Source organism: Mytilus galloprovincialis, chromosome 5 (genome assembly GCF_965363235.1).
Source record: "Mytilus galloprovincialis chromosome 5, xbMytGall1.hap1.1, whole genome shotgun sequence".
Taxonomy (NCBI): Eukaryota; Metazoa; Mollusca; class Bivalvia; order Mytilida; family Mytilidae; genus Mytilus; species Mytilus galloprovincialis.
In genome coordinates, this window is record NC_134842.1 from 2380449 (window position 1) to 2401047 (window position 20599).

General features: G+C 31.9%; 1 protein-coding gene across 1 annotated transcript; it reads right to left on the bottom strand.

Moving 5' to 3' along the window:
• Nucleotides 1–4154: 4154 nt before the first annotated feature.
• Nucleotides 4155–20557, bottom strand: LOC143074953 (SKA complex subunit 2-like). The gene is made up of 9 exons (XM_076250155.1): nucleotides 20484–20557; nucleotides 10891–10971; nucleotides 10447–10542; nucleotides 9769–9849; nucleotides 6933–7107; nucleotides 6148–6278; nucleotides 5644–5687; nucleotides 4912–4987; nucleotides 4155–4358 (listed from the first exon to the last, which is right to left on the bottom strand). Exons 1-9 carry the CDS (start codon nucleotides 20514–20516, stop codon nucleotides 4299–4301), a joined length of 777 nt encoding a protein of 258 aa, XP_076106270.1. The 5' UTR covers nucleotides 20517–20557; the 3' UTR covers nucleotides 4155–4298.
• Nucleotides 20558–20599: the final 42 nt, after the last annotated feature.

Consider the following 20599-nt stretch of genomic DNA (forward strand, 5'->3'; position numbering starts at 1 on the left):
CATATATATATATATATGAATTATTTACCACTTTACTCAACAATCAAGCAATACAAGGACATGATCTTGAATATGCATGAAATATTTGTCATTGGACCTATCAAACAAGCAAAAAATACGTGATCATGCTCTTGCATATACATGAATTGATTGCCACTGGAATCAACAATCAATCAATACATGAACAAAAAGATCGCATGTACATAAAGTTTGCCACTGGATTCAACAATCAATCTATGTGAATATGCAAGAAAAATTTGTCACTTGACTCAGCAATCGATCAAAAAGTGAACATTATCTTGCATATACATGAATATTTGCAACTGAACTCAACAATTAATATATTCATGATCATAGTATTGCATATATATGAAATATTTGCTACACTAAGCGATAATGATGTTCTTAAATATGTATGAAATATTTGCCACTGGATTCAACAATCAATTCATAAGAAACCATAAGCTTGCATTAACATGAATAATTTGCAACTGGACTTAATAATCTTTCAATATGTGAACATAATCTTGAATACACATGAAATATTTGCCACTGGTTCATAGTGTTTCTGACACATGAAATATTTGCCAATAGACCCAACAATCTATCAATATGTGAATATACATGATATATTTGTTACTGGACTAAACAATCAAGCAATACAGGGACATGATATATTTGTTACAGGACTAAACAATCAAGCAATACAGGGACAAGATATATTTGTTGATTGATGTTAAGTAAGGCACAACCAATCAAATTGTGAAAATGAAGTTTGGTTTTGGGGATTATCAAGGATTATGTGTTATTTATTCACAGAGATCACATTCTTCCAGAAAAGAATTCCTGTTCACTTTGAGTTTATCATCAGTCCTTGTTCATAGTGTAGGATTCTTACACATGATATATTTCCCACTGGACCCAACAATCTATCAATATGTGAGGCTTATCTTGAATATACATGATATATTTGCCACTGGACCCAACAATCTATCAATATGTGAGGCTTATCTTGAATATATATGATATATTTGTCAACAATCAAGCCTGTATATGGAGTAAATATCTCCAAATTGATAGGATATTCCAGGGTTTGTATGTCCTTATATGATTTCCTTGATAGAGGGTTGCTGCTCACATCTGACGCAAGGAAGCCATTAAACCAAAAGTTCCAAATGGTGAAGTTGAAATCATACATTCGTAAATTTTACGGACACCATCACCAGTTGGTTGACTGTAATGGAATTTCCTTTTCACAGATGATATTGGATATGTTCCATATGTTATAACTATAATTCCCTTTTAAATGTGACCAAGCAAATTAAGACTTTTTACCGGGTTTGTAATAACATGAGCAACATGACATGTGCCACGTGTGGAGCAGAATCTGCTAACCTTTTCAGAGCACCTGAGATCACCCCCAGTTTTTGTAGGGGTTAATGTTGCTTAGTGTTTAGTTTTCTATGTTTTGTCTTGTGTACTATTGTTTGTTAGTCTCTTTTTTAAGCCATGGCAGTGTCAGTTTATTTTTTATCCCTCTTTTTTAAACCACTCAATGCATTAATGAAATAAAAACACCAGATTCTTTCATTTGTATTTTTATTATATCAACATGTGTATATTCAATGAACATATAGATTAACAAAATACCTGATAATAAACCAGTTATAGCACACTTTGATACTGTGTATACATAATTGGTATCAGTGTCACATTGCTTATGGTTGTTCAGTTACCTAGGGAAGCACCTTGTTATCTCATCTACAGATAGGTTCTAACAAGAATGTGTCCAAAGTACATGGATGCCCCACTAGCACTATCATTTTTCATGTTCAATGGACAGTGAAATTGCATAAAAAATCTAATTTGGCATTAAAATTATAAAGATCATATCATATGGAACATGTGCACTAAGTTTCAAGTTGATTGGACTTCAACTTCATCAAAAACTACCTTGACCAAAAACTTTAACCTGAAACTCCCACTTTCATTTATTATGTTCAGTGGACCGTGAAATTGGGGTCAAAAGACTAATTTGGCTTTAAAATTAAAAAGATCATATCATAAGCAACAAGTGTACTAAGTTTCAAGTTGATTGGACTTCAGCTTCATCAAAAACTACCTTGACCAAAAATTTAACCTGAACGGACGGACGCACAGACGAACAGAGCCACAGACCAGAAAACATAATGCCCCTCTACTATCATAGGAGGGGCATAAAAAAATCATATATTGATGGTTTTCAATGACTTCATCGGGTGTTATGCACATTCTAATCTGACAAACATTATGAACTGCATGTTAAAAAGTTACAAGTTATTTAAAAAAAAAATCCCCAATTTTAAAGATGATTATAACTTGCCTCTTGCTGAGGGAATAGCATTACATAAATGGTGATAAGAAATAAGATTTTGTTTTACTATTGTCACACTTCTTCATTAAAGTTTTCCAGAAATGCAGAATACATGCAAGTACATATGAAATTTAGTTTTTGGATTAAAATTTTGTTGCATCAAATAAAAATTAATTTAGTGATTAGCATGATAAATCAGATACTAATTTTACATCTAATTTACTTAACACAACTACCAATATCTTGGATTCCACAAACCCTCATGATAAAATTAACAATACACAACATATTATTCTTTTGAAATTTTATGAAATTATACACCAATCTCAATTTTTTTTATGAATGAGTAACACCATTTGACCAGAGGTCAATTTGCGTAAATTTTCACTGTGACATTATAGTATAAGCATTGTAACATATGAAATAAATGGGAAAATGCAGTTATCTATGAAGTTATCTAAACACTATAAAAATATTGCACACGAATAAAATGTCAGAGGTTTTCAATTTATAACCATTGAGTACAGTAATTAAATACAAGAGTGCACACACTGAAATGTCTCGCCTTCTTTACTAATCATTGATATTATGTTGATACTCCTAAATATAAAGCTTTATTACCACTGTCACATAAACTTAACATGGACCATGAAAATGAGGTCAAGGTCAGTTGAACCATATGCCAGGCAGACATGTACAGCTAACAATGCTTCCATACAACAAATATAGTTGACCTATTGCTTATAGTTTACGAAAATAGACCAAAACACAAAAACTTAACACTGAGCAATGAACCATGAAAACCAGGTCAAGGTCAAATAAAACCTGCACGACTGACATAGAGATTATAAAATATTTCCCTACACCAAATATAGTTGACCTATGACATATAGTATTAGATAAAAAGACCAAAACTCAAAAACTTAACTTTGACCACTGAACCATGAAAATGAGGCTAAGGTCAGATGACATCTGCCCGCTAGACATGTTACACCTTACAATCGTTCCTATAACAAATATAGTAAACCTATTGCATAAAGTATGAGAAAAACAGACCAAAACACAAAAACTTAACTATAACCACTGAACCATGAAAATGAGGTCAAGGTCAGATGACACCTGGCAGTTGGACATGTACACCTTACAGTCCTTCCATACAACGAATATACTAGACCTTTTGCTTATAGTATCTGAGATATGGACTTGACCACCAAAACTTAACCTTGTTCACTGATCCATGAAATGAGGTCGAGGTCAAGTGAAAACTGTCTGACGGGCATGAGGACCTTGCAAGGTACGCACATACTAAATATAGATATCCTATTACTTACAGTAAGAGAGAATTTAACATTACAAAAAATCTGAACTTTTTTTTCAAGTAGTCACTGAACCATGAAAATGAGGTCAAGGACAATGGACATGTGACTGACGGAAACTTTGTAACATGAGGCATCTATATACAAAATATGAAGCATCCAGGTCTTCCACCTTCTAAAATATATAGCTTTTAAGAAGTGAGCTAACACCGCCGCCGCCGCCATAGCCGCCGGATCACTATCCCTATGTCGAGCTTTCTGCAACAAAAGTTGCAGGCTCAAAAAAAACTATAAATCTGTCATAAATCTGGCTTTGATACTATTTTAAATTTACCTAACATTCACTAATAGTATCATCATTGTTGTTTTTCTTTCTTTCATCTTTTTATTTTGAATTTTCATCGATTTTTTGATTTTTTGAGGTCATTCCCTCATTATTTTTAAACTAAATGTCATGACTGTGTTGTTCTATGATACAAAGACCAGACAGTTCACACAATAAAACTGTGGCTGGAATCTCTTCATACAACATCTGTGGTACATAATGTTGTCCTCTCATACAACCATACACATGAATGTCATGTACAACAAAACTAACATGTATTCTTTGGTTAATTATAGTCATTACACTACACTAGCTGTACGTCTTTGTTCCTTGAAATGGTAAGTAGTTTTAGAGCCCTGAGTACCTGTAATATAAAAACAGTCAGTAAGTCTAAAGCCAGAGAAAATGTAGCATCAACAAATTTTAAAAATAAAAAATAACCAAGAATGTGTGTGTACCTAGTACACAGATGCCCCATCCGCACTTTCACTTTCTATGTTCAATGGAAATGGGGTAAAACTCTAATTTGGCATTAAAATTAGAAAGATCATATCATAGGGAACATGTGTACTAAGTTTTAAGTTCATTGAACTTTAACTTCATCAATAACTACCTCGACCAAACTCTATAACCTGAATCGGGACAGACGGAAGATCGAACAGACGAAAGGACAGATGCACACACTAGAAAACATAATGCCTATAAATGGGGCATAAAAAACTTTAAAAAAAGTGCATTTATGGATTTATCATCATCAGAAACGTTGAAAACCCCAAAAATTGTAGGCAATGGTCCAAAATCTCTTGTTTGCAGATAGATAACAGTTGCCGAGGTTTCCAGATATTAATTTTCTTTAAATAATATGTAATTGATTAACCATATTTTTAATGCATTAAAAAGACTATTTTTTATTATACCTTTAACTTAGCCTCTCCTGTTGAACCAAACACTTTCAGTCCCATTTTATTCATTTCACCTGCTGACAAAGGTGATCTGTAATATAATCAAAGGTGTATAAAGTAGGAATTTTATCCTTTATTAGCCAAATAAAAAATAAACGCTTTAATATGTTCTAATAAAATACTTGGATTGGTTTGTTAAAAATTACCTTTACATGTATTTACATATATTTCATTGTTTCTTCATATAGAAATTATACCTTATAAATCATTTCTATATAACGAAACAATGAAATGGTTACATCTATCATAATAAATAATCAGACAGTTTGAATTTGAGCAGTGAGTCACTAACTGTTCTGCAGTTATGTCCCTTTATAACTTAAAAATAGCAAATTTGTTGACCAGTATCTGCATTTTAACTAAAGTTTGCACCATTTAAAGTTTATGAAAGTCATTAACAATAGCAAGCATAGGACACAAAAGCACTTATCAGAACACTTATTACATAAATAATAAATTACATAATAAAAACAAAACAGTGAAAATTTTAAAATAACACCACACTAAAATACCTAAAACTAGAACAATAGAACAGACATCAACTGCTCTCAATATTTTATCATTACTTGAGGTGTGGCATTTTCCTCAGATACATCCTTTTCAAACTGTTTCCTCGTATTTCTGAAATAATATATAATTACTTTTTATTATGTTATTTTTAAAAAATTTCTTCTAAAGTTAACTCACTTGTTTTCTTCCTCTTTAAAATGTCTCCACAATATTCTGTATACCTATAATACAGGTAATATAACTGTTGATATAATATGCATGTGTATAAAATATTCTAAAAGGCATGTAATCGAAATGTTGGTATAGTAAACTTAATATATAATATATGATATATATGATCTGTTAAAAGACATAGGACAACACTCAAAGGTCAATTGATTATTAAGTTGGACAAAGAAGTCAAAATGTCAATTTATCAATTATTGATGTTTGTCTATTAAATGTTCAGTGGCAAAAATTATATGCTTATTTATGCTGAGAATAAATCACCAATATATCAACATATTTATTGATTTTAAAACACTAAGCATAATATAAAAGTCTGCAAATCTATGATTTTGAATTCGTTAAAAAACACTCTAAACTTAAAATGATATGAAGTATCAATTCTCCTTTGGGTCTAAATTTTGAAATCAATTCTAATTCTTTAGTTTGATCTATACACAATACATTATGTCATACCATATTAACTTCTAAAAGTTTAACTCTTCCTTTTATGAGTGAGGATACTGTATCAAACTCTGACTCGGTGATCTCTATAAACTCAGAGGTACCAGATCGTAACTCGGCAGGGGATAAACAACACTCGGCTCCTGCAAATATCTAGTAATATTAGTCATTATAAACAATTTTACATCTTATATATGCAAATATCTGAATTCTTCAACAATTAGATTTCCACATAATAGTCACCTGTATAGATGTCTAACAGTTTCAAGGGAGATAATTGCACATAAGTAACATATTAAGTGAGAGTTCTGTATAACTATATTTCGAGGACAAGGAAAACGATTGTTGGTTGAGAATCCGTTTACACTTAACTGCAAACTTTATTTGTCATATTTCTCTGTGGTTCCAAATAAGACTGACATGAACTATGAGAAATATAAAGAGCTTGTGATTCAGTAATAGTGTTTTTTGTTGTTGTTCTATATCATGTTTGTTTTGTACATAAATCAAGCTGTTGATATAAAAAAGAAGATGTGGTATGATTGCCAATGAGACATTTGTCTACTCATTCTAATTTTACTACATTTTGTCATGTGGCTGCTTTCTTTGCTTACAATCTGGTCTGTGTTATTTTTATTTTTGAAGATTGTGCGATAATAGATAGTTGCTTCCATCCACACTATGTTGCCTCTGCAGAATATTTGTTTCATTGGCAATCATACTACTGTAAGCTAATTTAATGCTCTGGAATTCTTCAACTAAGACATGAATATAAATTATATTTTTCTGACAATCACCTGCTGTGTTTTCTTCCTCTGTATTATTTTTAGAATCAATAGTATATGTGTGGTTCTCTTCTTCCTCCCCTGTATCTTTCTGGTCATTAGATGGACCCTGTATCTCACAACCTGTAGGAATCTTAACACCCAATATTTCTTCTATTTTATCAAGTTCCTGGGGTCTTTCATTATCCTGCAAAAACATTTAGGTAAAAATCAAAATATGTCTAGCTATGCATGTAATACATGTTGCTTTTGTCTTGAAGAAATAGTAATATTAAAAGTTAGATAAAAATTTCAAAAACTATTTTGATTATTACATATATTTAATACTTGAACAGTTCTGAATTGACATTAAGTTTGGGTTTGACTCAAAAGTTTCCTCATAGCAGATATACATTTTGAGCTTATCTTTCTTTTCATTAGTTCACAGCATCTACCAAGTCTAAATTTGTACTATGTATAAATATGTTAAGATGATTAAAAATTTATAAAATGCAACAAAAAATAGTGAGTTAGAGCTTGACAAAACCTACAAATTTACTGATTATATAAGAAAAGAGTAGGTCCGTTAAGGGCCGATTTTGGCCTCAAATTTCAGGTTCATCGAACGAAAGATTTTGGACACATTCTAAACACTTAAGTGTCTATTTAAACTGATTCAATTAGTTTAAGTAAAAGATTTAAACTGATTTAGTCATTAACAAGAGGCTGTCACAACGACAGCAAACCGGATTTATTAATATTTATTTGTGTCCTGGCAATATCACAAGAACCATTACTGATGAATGGTGAAAGTGAAAATCATCAATATCAAATTTGACCTCCATTTTGTCATTAGTATCAACATATTAAGATTTGAAAAGCTTAGATTGAATGGTTCATGAGTAAATGCAACAACGTGAATGGAAATGCCATTTTACAATCTTTCAAGAACCATAACTCCTGAACGGTAAAAGTCAAAATCGTCATTATTGAACTTGACCTCTATTTTGCCATCAGTAACAACATATTAAAATTTGGGAAGCTTTGGTAGAACAGTTCATGCGTAAATGCACGAACACGACTGGAAACACCATTTTTCAATCTTTCAAGAACCATAACTCCTAAACGGTAAAAGTCAAAACCGTCATTATTAAACTTGACCTCCATTTTGTCATCAGTAACAACATATAAAAATTTCAAAAGCTTTGGTTGAATGGTTCATGAGAAAATGCATGGACACGACTGGAAACACCATTTTTCAATCTTTCAAGAACCATAACTCCTGAACGGTATAATTCAAAATCGTCTTTATTGAACTTGACCTCTATTTTGTCATCAGTAACAACATATTAAAATTTGGGAAGCTTTGGTAGAACAGTTCATACATAAATGCACGGACACGACTGGAAACTCCATTTTTCAATCTTTCAAGAACCATAACTCCTGAACGGTAAAAGTCAAAATCATCTTTATTAAACATGACCTCCATTTGGTCATCAGTAACAACATATTAAAATTTGGGAAGCTTTAGTAGAACAGTTCATGCTTAAATGCACGGACACGACTGGAAACTGCATTTTTCAATCTTTCAAGAACCATAACTCCTGAACGGTAAAAGTCAAAATCGCCATTATTGAACTTGACCTTCATTTAGTTGTCAGTAACAACATATTAAAATTTTAAAAGCTTTGATTGAACGGTTCATGAGTTAATGCACGGACAACATTTGATTGCCGCCCGCCGGACTGCCCGACCGCCCGCCCGCCCGCCCGCCCGCCCGCCCGCCCGCCGTACATCCCCAAATCAATAACCGACATTTTTGTCACAAAAATCCGGTTAAAAACGCTCCGATTCAAGCTTAAATATGAAAAATCTATCAAATATGCCAAAAAACGTCACTTTTCAGATAGTTTTTGTCAAAAATGAAAGTGGCCACATCCGTGTTCATCCTCAACCTTTATTATATACTTAGTAGTAAATACAGATAAATTGTATGTGTAATACAGTCAATGGCAAGCGTGCTGTATCAGCCACCCGTGATGATATCGATATCAGCACGGTTGCAAAAGCTTTATCACACCTTTAATCTGTATGACGTCATGTCATCGAATGCAGTCACTGTTGCAAAGGCTTTATTAAATCCCTATAATCTGTATGACGTCATGTCAAACCTATAATCTGTATGACGTCATTTCAAACCTTCTTATCTGTATGACGTCATGTTACTTAAAAAAAAACATCTACTTGAATTGAGGTATATGTATATAATAAAGTGTATATGATATTTTTTTTTCAATATCACACACCATATCAACCCTCAACCAATATAATCCCTTGAGCAGAGCTCTTGGGATTATATTGGTGTCTCGGGTTGATACAGATGCGATATTGAAAAAGCCATATGATATTCTCTATTTATATTTGTTATGTATTATCATCAAATACAACTTACATTTTAATATTGTGAATGAACACGAATGCGGCCACTTTCATTTTAGACAGAAACCGTCTGAAATTTTACAAAATGCTCAAATTGTGAAGATTTCAGTAATTTAGCATGACTTAATGATGCTAGTACCCGATATATGTGCATTGTATTGTCAAAAACTGCCCATATTTATGTGGCAGAATCATTCTTTTTTCCAATAAATAACTAAAAGTTTACATTTTTACAATTTTATAAAACTGCTATATTTTGGGGCCAAAAAGGGGTCTTACTGAACCTACTCCTTTAGAGCTTGACAAAACCTACACATTGTCAGAGGAAATTTACTGATTATATAAGAAATTTGCATAATAATTATATAGCAAGTTTTTTTGGTGTCAGGTATTTAAATAAATGTAATGTTCAACACAAAGTTTGACCTACTGATTTTCCTGTTTTTTGTTGTAGATCTTCTAACAATTTACATACAGTCTGAATCTGTGTCTTAAAATAATCTGCTGCTTCCTATAAAATCAAGTAAACAAATGCTAATTAAAAATGTACAGATTTCATTTCAATTTTTTGTACACATACATGTATTTGATCAACAGTAAACAAAAGCCTGTTTACCAAGGGAAACAATATTTTAAGAGGAATTGATAAAATATTTCTGATAGGCTTTTCGTTTTTTATTGTGCTGTTGGGTTGTTGTCTTGCTGATATATATATACACTATATATTTGTTCATTCATAAACCACTGACACTAATTTTATTTCAAAAAGTCATTTACATAGATTTTTCTTCTCCCTCAAACTGGTACGGTAATCTGAACAGGTAAAAATTGAGATATAGACACTCTATCTGAACACTGTATCTGTAAACCTACCAAAGATTACTGGAAATGGTTTATCAGAATAAGAAATGCAAATTCTTGTCCTATAATATTTTCTGAGGCAGAGTTATAGCTGTTTTATTCTGTTTTTGTAATATTTCCCCCCTCACTTTTATTTGTTTCAATGATGCATTTTTTTAATCTAAAACAAAACCACTAAAAATACAGATAAGAAGAAGCTATCTTGACAACTACAAAATCATTAGAAATACAACAAAATGACACAAACCTTTTGGACTTGCTGTATAGCAGCTGCTTCTTTGACAAGAGATCCATATTCTTTTTTTATGTCTTGTATTTTCTGTAACATTTTAGCTGGGTTCACCTGTAATCATGATGAAAAGATATATATAATAACCAGCCAATCATTCAAAATTAAAGTATTTTTTTTTTATCATTTTTATATGTAAGAATATATTTTTAAACCTCATTGCTAATGTGTCACTATTACTGTATGAAGCATGAAGAATATCTTATTAATAAAGTTGACCACAATGAAGATAAGGAGTCTAGGACACTTTCAAAGAGCATATTACAATATTGGCCTATATGTTATTGCAGCCACTGTACCTCAAAATTTCACATAATTGGCTGAATATCCATTTAACATTTTGGTGTATGTCATTTTAACTATATATTAATTAACATGTATGGAATGCAGTAAATTTCTCACCTTATTTTCTTCATTATCTTTATCGAATTCAAACTCAATCTTCCTGGACAAATAATTCAGATCAGATTCTGCTTGCTGGAACTGAAAATGTACATGTAATAATTAGATATCAAAATTTCGTAAAAACATATCAAATTCAATCTTCCTTGAAAAATATAATTTTAAATCAGATAAAGCTGGAACTAAAATCATTTAATTAGCCTATTCATTCTGTTACAAATGTATATGTATTTGGACAGAAACATTTTTCTTGCCATCAATATTACTAAAATTTAGGATGTGTAATTTGTTAATTAATTGTTTAGTAATAAGTATATTGAAAACTTTCTTTATTATTTGTAATTTGGTCCGAGAACACAATTAATTCGTAGTGCATTTCTTTTAGAACATAAATGAAAATAAAAAAAATCCCACCTGCGCTTTCTCAAAGAAACTTTTACAGTGTGTTGTACTACTTTTGGGACAAATTATATCAAATTTATAGAAAACTTCATCGCCTCTAACTCAAAATATGGACAATTTTATGTTTAGGGCGTCTTGAAATCTTTTGACAGCTTCCGAAGTGCTCATTTTCAACCTTTTTCAGCTGGACCAAATCACTACTTTCCTTTAAAATTCTGGACCCAAATTTTTTTACAGTGTAATTTCATCCCCCTCCTTGCAATTTGAGGCATTGAACATGGAGAAATAAATTTGGAAGGGGTATAAAAATTAATGGCAAGTAACCAACCCTCAACACTAGGGACTATATTTGTGGACAACGAAAATCAAGGGACGACAATGGTGATCTCGGACCTAATAGGGTAGAAAGAGTTGACAAATCTTAAAAAAACTTGGTATGAACAAAGTTTAATGTATTATAACACTGCTTACAAAGTTTCATGTCAATAGGATGTATATTGTAGACATTAAATTAAGTTCTATACTCATCTTTGCGTGTAAAATTTTGACGTTAAAATTGAAAAATTTCAACTATCAACATTTGGGGCTTTGAAAATTAAAATATTGCAAAAAAATACTTTTTAAATGCCTTAATATATAACTTATCATGTACTAAAAGCAATAGAGTACTCATTTGATTTATCAGACTTGGCATAATTATTCAAAAGTCAAATTTATATGAGCCTGCCCCTAAAAATTTAGGTTTTTCAATGAAGGGGAGCCTTACATGAAGATGTAATATTTTCCAGCAATTTTAAATTTGTGAAGCTTTTTGGTTATAAATAATCCTTACATATGTATTTAAAGTACTTTAAATGGAAAGAAAAGTTACAAATAACATATCATATTAGTTTAAAAGGGTCTTAGGCCAAGTAAGACTGGAAAAAATTTAGGGTCAATTTAGGCCTTGCCACATATTTACATTAAAAAGTGCATGTTGAGGCTATAAGAAATAAAAATGTGTGTCTTTTTTATCATTTCTATACTCATGTGACATGATACAACAAATCTGAACACAAAAAGACTCTTGCAATTAACTTTTCTTACAAGCAGTATGGGCTGAAACAAAGATTTTTGCCTTTTTAGGGAAAAACTTGCATGCAATTTATTCTCAACAGGCTTATATTTAAACCACTTGCTATCCTACAGAAGAAAAGAAATATATTATGTGAAATGAAACAGGTACAATAGACATTGTAAAGTGCATTTGATACAAATTTAGTGAGGTCTCTAATATGGACATCAAATTTTATATACCAAGTTCCCCACTATTGACTGCATCCGAACAAGGCGTTAGACAAGGGTCATTTATACAACACATTTTGCACATTTTATCTGAGATAAATTTCTTTTCTGTAGATTCAGAGTTCATAAATAAGTAAAAGAAGCAGATAAAGGCATAGAAACACAAATATTGACACATTAAAACCTGTCAGATAGAAAGTCAGGATGCCATTTATGCATCAATATTGAAAAAGTTATAAAATGCCTATTTTGACAATAAAATGCCAAAATTGGTCGTTTTTGCAGAAATTCTATAAAATAAAAGTTTAAATCCTTTAGTTTCATGCTATTTGACAAGTTGACACCATCAAATCATTAAGGGAAGTTGCCAGAGTACAAATTCTATATTTACAGATTTCACCTCTTAGGTCCGAGAACACAATTAATTCGTAGTGCATTTCTTTTAGAACATAAATGAAAATAAAAAAAATCCCACCTGCGCTTTCTCAAAGAAACTTTTACAGTGTGTTGTACTACTTTTGGGACAAATTATATCAAATTTATAGAAAACTTCATCGCCTCTAACTCAAAATATGGACAATTTTATGTTTAGGGCGTCTTGAAATCTTTTGACAGCTTCCGAAGTGCTCATTTTCAACCTTTTTCAGCTGGACCAAATCACTACTTTCCTTTAAAATTCTGGACCCAAATTTTTTTACAGTGTAATTTCATCCCCCTCCTTGCAATTTGAGGCATTGAACATGGAGAAATAAATTTGGAAGGGGTATAAAAATTAATGGCAAGTAACCAACCCTCAACACTAGGGACTATATTTGTGGACAACGAAAATCAAGGGACGACAATGGTGATCTCGGACCTAATAGGGTAGAAAGAGTTGACAAATCTTAAAAAAACTTGGTATGAACAAAGTTTAATGTATTATAACACTGCTTACAAAGTTTCATGTCAATAGGATGTATATTGTAGACATTAAATTAAGTTCTATACTCATCTTTGCGTGTAAAATTTTGACGTTAAAATTGAAAAATTTCAACTATCAACATTTGGGGCTTTGAAAATTAAAATATTGCAAAAAAATACTTTTTAAATGCCTTAATATATAACTTATCATGTACTAAAAGCAATAGAGTACTCATTTGATTTATCAGACTTGGCATAATTATTCAAAAGTCAAATTTATATGAGCCTGCCCCTAAAAATTTAGGTTTTTCAATGAAGGGGAGCCTTACATGAAGATGTAATATTTTCCAGCAATTTTAAATTTGTGAAGCTTTTTGGTTATAAATAATCCTTACATATGTATTTAAAGTACTTTAAATGGAAAGAAAAGTTACAAATAACATATCATATTAGTTTAAAAGGGTCTTAGGCCAAGTAAGACTGGAAAAAATTTAGGGTCAATTTAGGCCTTGCCACATATTTACATTAAAAAGTGCATGTTGAGGCTATAAGAAATAAAAATGTGTGTCTTTTTTATCATTTCTATACTCATGTGACATGATACAACAAATCTGAACACAAAAAGACTCTTGCAATTAACTTTTCTTACAAGCAGTATGGGCTGAAACAAAGATTTTTGCCTTTTTAGGGAAAAACTTGCATGCAATTTATTCTCAACAGGCTTATATTTAAACCACTTGCTATCCTACAGAAGAAAAGAAATATATTATGTGAAATGAAACAGGTACAATAGACATTGTAAAGTGCATTTGATACAAATTTAGTGAGGTCTCTAATATGGACATCAAATTTTATATACCAAGTTCCCCACTATTGACTGCATCCGAACAAGGCGTTAGACAAGGGTCATTTATACAACACATTTTGCACATTTTATCTGAGATAAATTTCTTTTCTGTAGATTCAGAGTTCATAAATAAGTAAAAGAAGCAGATAAAGGCATAGAAACACAAATATTGACACATTAAAACCTGTCAGATAGAAAGTCAGGATGCCATTTATGCATCAATATTGAAAAAGTTATAAAATGCCTATTTTGACAATAAAATGCCAAAATTGGTCGTTTTTGCAGAAATTCTATAAAATAAAAGTTTAAATCCTTTAGTTTCATGCTATTTGACAAGTTGACACCATCAAATCATTAAGGGAAGTTGCCAGAGTACAAATTCTATATTTACAGATTTCACCTCTTAGGTCCGAGAACACAATTAATTCGTAGTGCATTTCTTTTAGAACATAAATGAAAATAAAAAAAATCCCACCTGCGCTTTCTCAAAGAAACTTTTACAGTGTGTTGTACTACTTTTGGGACAAATTATATCAAATTTATAGAAAACTTCATCGCCTCTAACTCAAAATATGGACAATTTTATGTTTAGGGCGTCTTGAAATCTTTTGACAGCTTCCGAAGTGCTCATTTTCAACCTTTTTCAGCTGGACCAAATCACTACTTTCCTTTAAAATTCTGGACCCAAATTTTTTTACAGTGTAATTTCATCCCCCTCCTTGCAATTTGAGGCATTGAACATGGAGAAATAAATTTGGAAGGGGTATAAAAATTAATGGCAAGTAACCAACCCTCAACACTAGGGACTATATTTGTGGACAACGAAAATCAAGGGACGACAATGGTGATCTCGGACCATTTAGTGAATATTTTAATAAACATGCATAATTTGATCATTTTTTTTTCAATTTGTTTTGTCTGCTTCTAAAGACGATTACACTTTCCTCCCTTTAGAACCATGTTCTGTTCTGCTTAGGTATGAACCTCCAAATCCGGGTCCATTCACACAGTGTCCATTTGCCCTGATTATATTTTATTTCTAATTGTTGTCTAGACAGACTAGTTGCATAATAATTATTGTTTGAACAGGAAATGTACAAGTTGTTGAAATATTGCAAGAATATTTGTATTGCTGCAAACAATATATTATAGTCCCCTTGATTTGCATAGTAGAATACCTGAATACAATGTATTTATCTTTATAACACATATATTTGTTAACAAAATAATTGAATTCAGTCAAAATATGCAGTATAACTGAGACAAGTCTCAAGAGTATAACAATACATGAACTTATAACTCCTTTTCATGATTTACAGTTAGTACATCATTGTTTTTAATAATTCCAAGCTGACTAGTTTTATAAATTTACAAAAGTTAATGTTTATTTTTGATTACTAATCAATCAAAAGACAACAATTAGTGAGAATTGTTATGTGAACAATTAATGATTCTAAACAATTTTTCAATATTTCAATATGTTTTCATAAATTTTAAGAAAAAATCTGAATAAGTTTATTCAACTTCAATGCCCTGAATAGATGTATTTACACTAGTATGCAAATTTGTCCACATTATGTAAAATCACACAGGTTTCTGTAAACTTTGACATCTTAGATTCGTAATTCAAGACATTTGACAACACAATTGTGGTTGTTGCTTGACGTCGAAAGGAGATTCAGAGTAGATCTAAGTAAGGGAGCTACCATTTGATTTTTATGGGGGGGGGGGGGGGGGGGGGGGGGGCAAGGATGAAAAATTTTGTCCTGCATTTTTTTTTTTAGTTTATCCTAACTTTTTTTACCTAAACTGTCATCCTGCCTTTTTTTTTTGCAAAGTGTCTCATCCTGGTTGCACTTTGTAAATACAGCTTTTTCTCAAAACACGCCTCTTTTGGGGAGTAATTGAATATTCATAGAAAATTAATTTTGTTTACATACTGGTTCCCAGTTATGCTCTCTGTGTTCCATATCGCAGAGACAGAACTTGGGAATGTTACCAGTAAATAAACACGTGCATATTGTTTACATTGAAATCTGTGGTAACCTTTCATTCGAGGTAGGGGTAGTTAAGAAAATTAGTGTAAGTTTTAACTCTGAGAAGTTCAGGGCATATAAATGTTGAAAATATGCCGCACAGCCCTATATTTTGACCTTTGAAAAAAATTGTGGTGCATATGAACTTTCAATTCTAGGATAAGATTTTTTTCAAAACTTCATAATAAAAGTGGTACAGTTTTAGCCGTAAAAGGAGTTCCTATGGGAAATTGCAGTCAATATTTACAGAAATGCAACCTATATACATGTAGGGTGAAAAAGGGGAACATTCAGAATTTAACAAAATTTGCTTTATTTCACAGATTTTAAAGAAATTAACTCAAATAAGAAGTTTTATAAATATTTAATGAAGATTGATAGAACCCTGGGCCTTACATATGATGACTCAGCATAAATTCACAGTTTACAGTATGCATAGTTTACTTAAAGTCCTGGATACAAAATTAAATCATAATATTTGCATATTTGTAAGTTAAATTGTTTTAAAGAAGTGCTTATATTTACTCTTCGCAGTCATTGAAACTCATAGATCCTTCCTGAATATTATTTATGGGGTATTTGTGTCCTTTCGATAACCCAAAAGTAAGCCGCAACACCTAAATCTGCTTTTTTGTCACCACGGCATAATGAATAAAAGCTAGAAAAACAAAAATATCTCAAGAAAACTTACAATAGTGTGTTCTATCCTAAATATGTACTAAATATTCCAAATTGCTAGAAACAGCAGAATGATTTAGGAAATTTGAGGCCCCAGGGGCAAAAAACATAGAAAATTGCCTACCCCCTGGGTCATAAAACAAATAATTTAACTTGTAAATGCAATGATTTTATGATTTTAAAGTTCTTGATATAGAAAACAATAACTATGCTTGGAAGTTATTCAAAAATCAGATGTTAGCAGTCATCTCTACAACATTTTAAGTGAATTTATATCTCAGACTGGTATCTGCATACATACAACTATTGCAAATATGGCTTTGTTTGAACACTTCTAGTATATATATAGTAGCTAAATTGTGTCAGATATATGGTTACAGATGATACTGTTGTGACAAGAATTCTAAATTGACCATTTGAGGCAGAAAATGTGTTCTTTAATTGACAAATAGGCATACAGTAAGATGTGGACTGGAGATAGAGGCTGGATTGGATACTTTATATAATCTTGAATGTTGTAATGATTGACTGCTAAACATTACATTTATGATATTCTGATATGCTTTCAATATGTTATTAAAACAGTTTTTAACAGGTTCTAGGCATTTTTTATTAGAAAATATGCAAGTGGGTACGCTGGCAATAATTAAAGTCTTGTTTTCAAATTCTTTAAAAAATTGAAACAGGGGAGGGGGTATAAAATGTATAGTAAAGAAAAACTTAGAGTATACACAGTGATTTCTTTAAGACTTTAATTCTGATAAATGAGTATTAACATGATTAATGTGAGAAAGACTGATTTTAGAGAGTTTTCTATTTGAATAAATGTCTGTATAGGTTGCACTTTGTAAATACAGCTGTTTCTAAAAACACGCCTCTTTTGACCTTTAAAAAAAATTGTGGTGCATATGAACTTTCAATTCTAGGACAAGATTTTTTTCAAAACTTAATAGTAAAAGTAGTACAGTTTTAGCCGTAAAATGAGTTCCTATGGGAAATTGCATTGTCAATATTTACAGAAATGCAACCTCCTGCCTTTTTTTTTACACTCAAAACTCCTGTCCTGCCTATTTTTTTCGAATTTCATCCTAGCCCCCCCCCCCCCCCATAAAATCAAATGGTAGCTCCCTAAGGTGATTCGGAGTAGGTTTAAGTTCATTGGGAGGCAAAATACAGCTAAATAACAAAGGTGTGAATATGTTTATACTAATGAAAATAAAAAATTAAAGTAGGGTGAACCGACTCCATGGGCGAACAGACTCTATGGGCGAATGAACTTAGGGCGAACCCTAGTCCAAATAATTATGACGTCTGGCAAGGCTATTTTATTTTTTTTTCTGGGACGCCTCCCAGCAAATTATTTTTTTTCTGGGACGCCTCCCAGAAAGAAAAAAAAAAATAGCCTTGCCAGACGTCATAATTATTTGGACTAGGCGAACCCACCTGATACCTGAAACTCCTGCTCTGCTTATACAGGTTGGGAACGAACCCCCTGAATGGTGATTATACCTCTATAGAGGGATAATCCTTCTTTAGAGGGATAAAATTATCCCTCTATAGAAGGGTATTTTTGTTTGCACTGGATTTAAAGCAAATTAGGGCAGAATGGCATTTTCTAGTTATATTGGCTATAATCTCTAGCATTATATGCATCAACATATGCACTTTACTAAAAATTGGGATAACCAGTTTTCTGCTAAAGTGACAAAACTTGCAATCTATTGTAAACCTATCTGAACACCTGATCAACAACAAAAGGAATAGTTGACCTTTAAATTTCATGTTAAATCTAACAATAGAAATTCTGTTCAGTTAGGCATAAGTGAGTAGAATTTACCTGATCATCACAGCTTTCAATCATGGTGAACAATAGATTTTATATTTAGTCAGATAAGCATCAAACTGGGCATTTGCATATTAAATTTAGTACATCAATTGGTGCATCAACTGTTCCAGGTTACTGCCATAATAAGTAGAGAATGCCATTCTGCCCTATATTGATTTAAATCCAGTCTAAACAAAAATATCCCTCTATAGAGGGATAATTTTACCCCTCTATAGAAGGATTATCCCTCTATACAGGTATAATAGGGCTCTTCACGGTTAGTTCGGCCATTATTGGATAGGGGGCAGATTTTCAAAATAGAGGTAAAAATGGTGTGAAAAATACGGGAAAACATCATTAAAACAGAGCTGTTGCTTGGAAACACACATAAGATTTCCAACACTTTCATACCATTTCCACCTCCTTCCAAAAAATCTGCCCCTATCCAATATGGCCGAACTAACCGTGAAGAGCCCTATTACCATATAGAGGTATGCGGTATCAGGTCCGTTCGCGCCCAATATAGTTTCGCACCCTACACGTTCGCACCTCACATTTTCGCCCCCCGCGTCCGTTCGCACCCTACATGTTCGCGCCCAATTTTTAATAAAATTTAAGTTAAATTGTTAGCATGGTTAGAAATTATTCATATGAATATAACAAATGATTGTATTCTATTTGAATAAAATTTGAGAATTTATTGAATAGATTTTTTTTTTATCAATCTGATGATTGATTATTAAATGTTGATTATATATGATTATTGCTAATTGGTATTTATAAACAGCCTAATTTGGTGTTCTTGTTTACTGTTGTTTATAAATCATGATTGTTGTTTTAAATTGCTTTGATGTAAATACTAATAAAATAAATATTAATTATAGCAATACACTTACCATGCATACCAGTTGTTCAACATGTTGTCAGATTCGCACTTAATTGACTAGAAACAGTGAAAAACAAATTATTTCAATACACTAACCAAAACACGATTAAGAATTATTCAACACATAAATGAAATAGTTGTTGTCAGAATAACATAATCCGACTTAAAAACAAGGACTTTTTTTTATATAAACTTGTCATGACACAAAAAAACTTGTCAGTATCTCGAATTATTTAGAAACAATGGCAAATATATTTATACCAATACACCTCCAAAAAATCGGTAAAATTGGGTGCGAACGTGTGGGGTGCGAACGAACTTTTCGCACAATTCGGGTGCGAACATGTGGGGTGCGAAAGTGAATGGGGGCGAATGTGGAAGGGTGCGAACGTGATTGGGCGCGAACAGACCCGGATTCGGTTGTTCCCAACCTGCTATATTCTGAGCATTCCATTTGAGTAATTATAATCTTGGCCGAAACGATTTAACAGAGTATGGACGAACTGACAGTATGGTTCGATTCACTGTGGCCGAACTGGAAGTGTGGCCGAAACGTCTTTAATTAATAAATTTCGTTGTCTTATAAATCAAATTTGTTGGGAAGGCTTTGCATATGTTGGAACGGATTTGACAACTCAGGAGTATTGAGTTAAATCTCTTGGTTATTCATTTTAGATTTAGCTTAGAAGTGACATTATTCTAACGCACACGATCATTAAATTAAACAATTTTTACCATTGACTCCAAAATCTCAACATTTTTCTCCATTTTCTTTATTTACTTCCGGTAATTGTAAACTGTTCTGTGATTGGACAATGTTTTGTTAAACGAAAGTTGATTGGATGTCAATT

Coding starts and splice junctions, on each gene's coding strand:
- LOC143074953 (XM_076250155.1), bottom strand. CDS start 20,516: ATGGAGAAAAATGTTGAGATTTTGGAGTCAATG. Junction 10,972..20,483: donor TTGAGATTTTGGAGTCAATG/GTAAAAATTGTT, acceptor GTACATTTTCAG/TTCCAGCAAGCAGAATCTGA. Junction 6,279..6,932: donor AGAGGAAGAAAACACAGCAG/GTGATTGTCAGA, acceptor AGATATTTGCAG/GAGCCGAGTGTTGTTTATCC.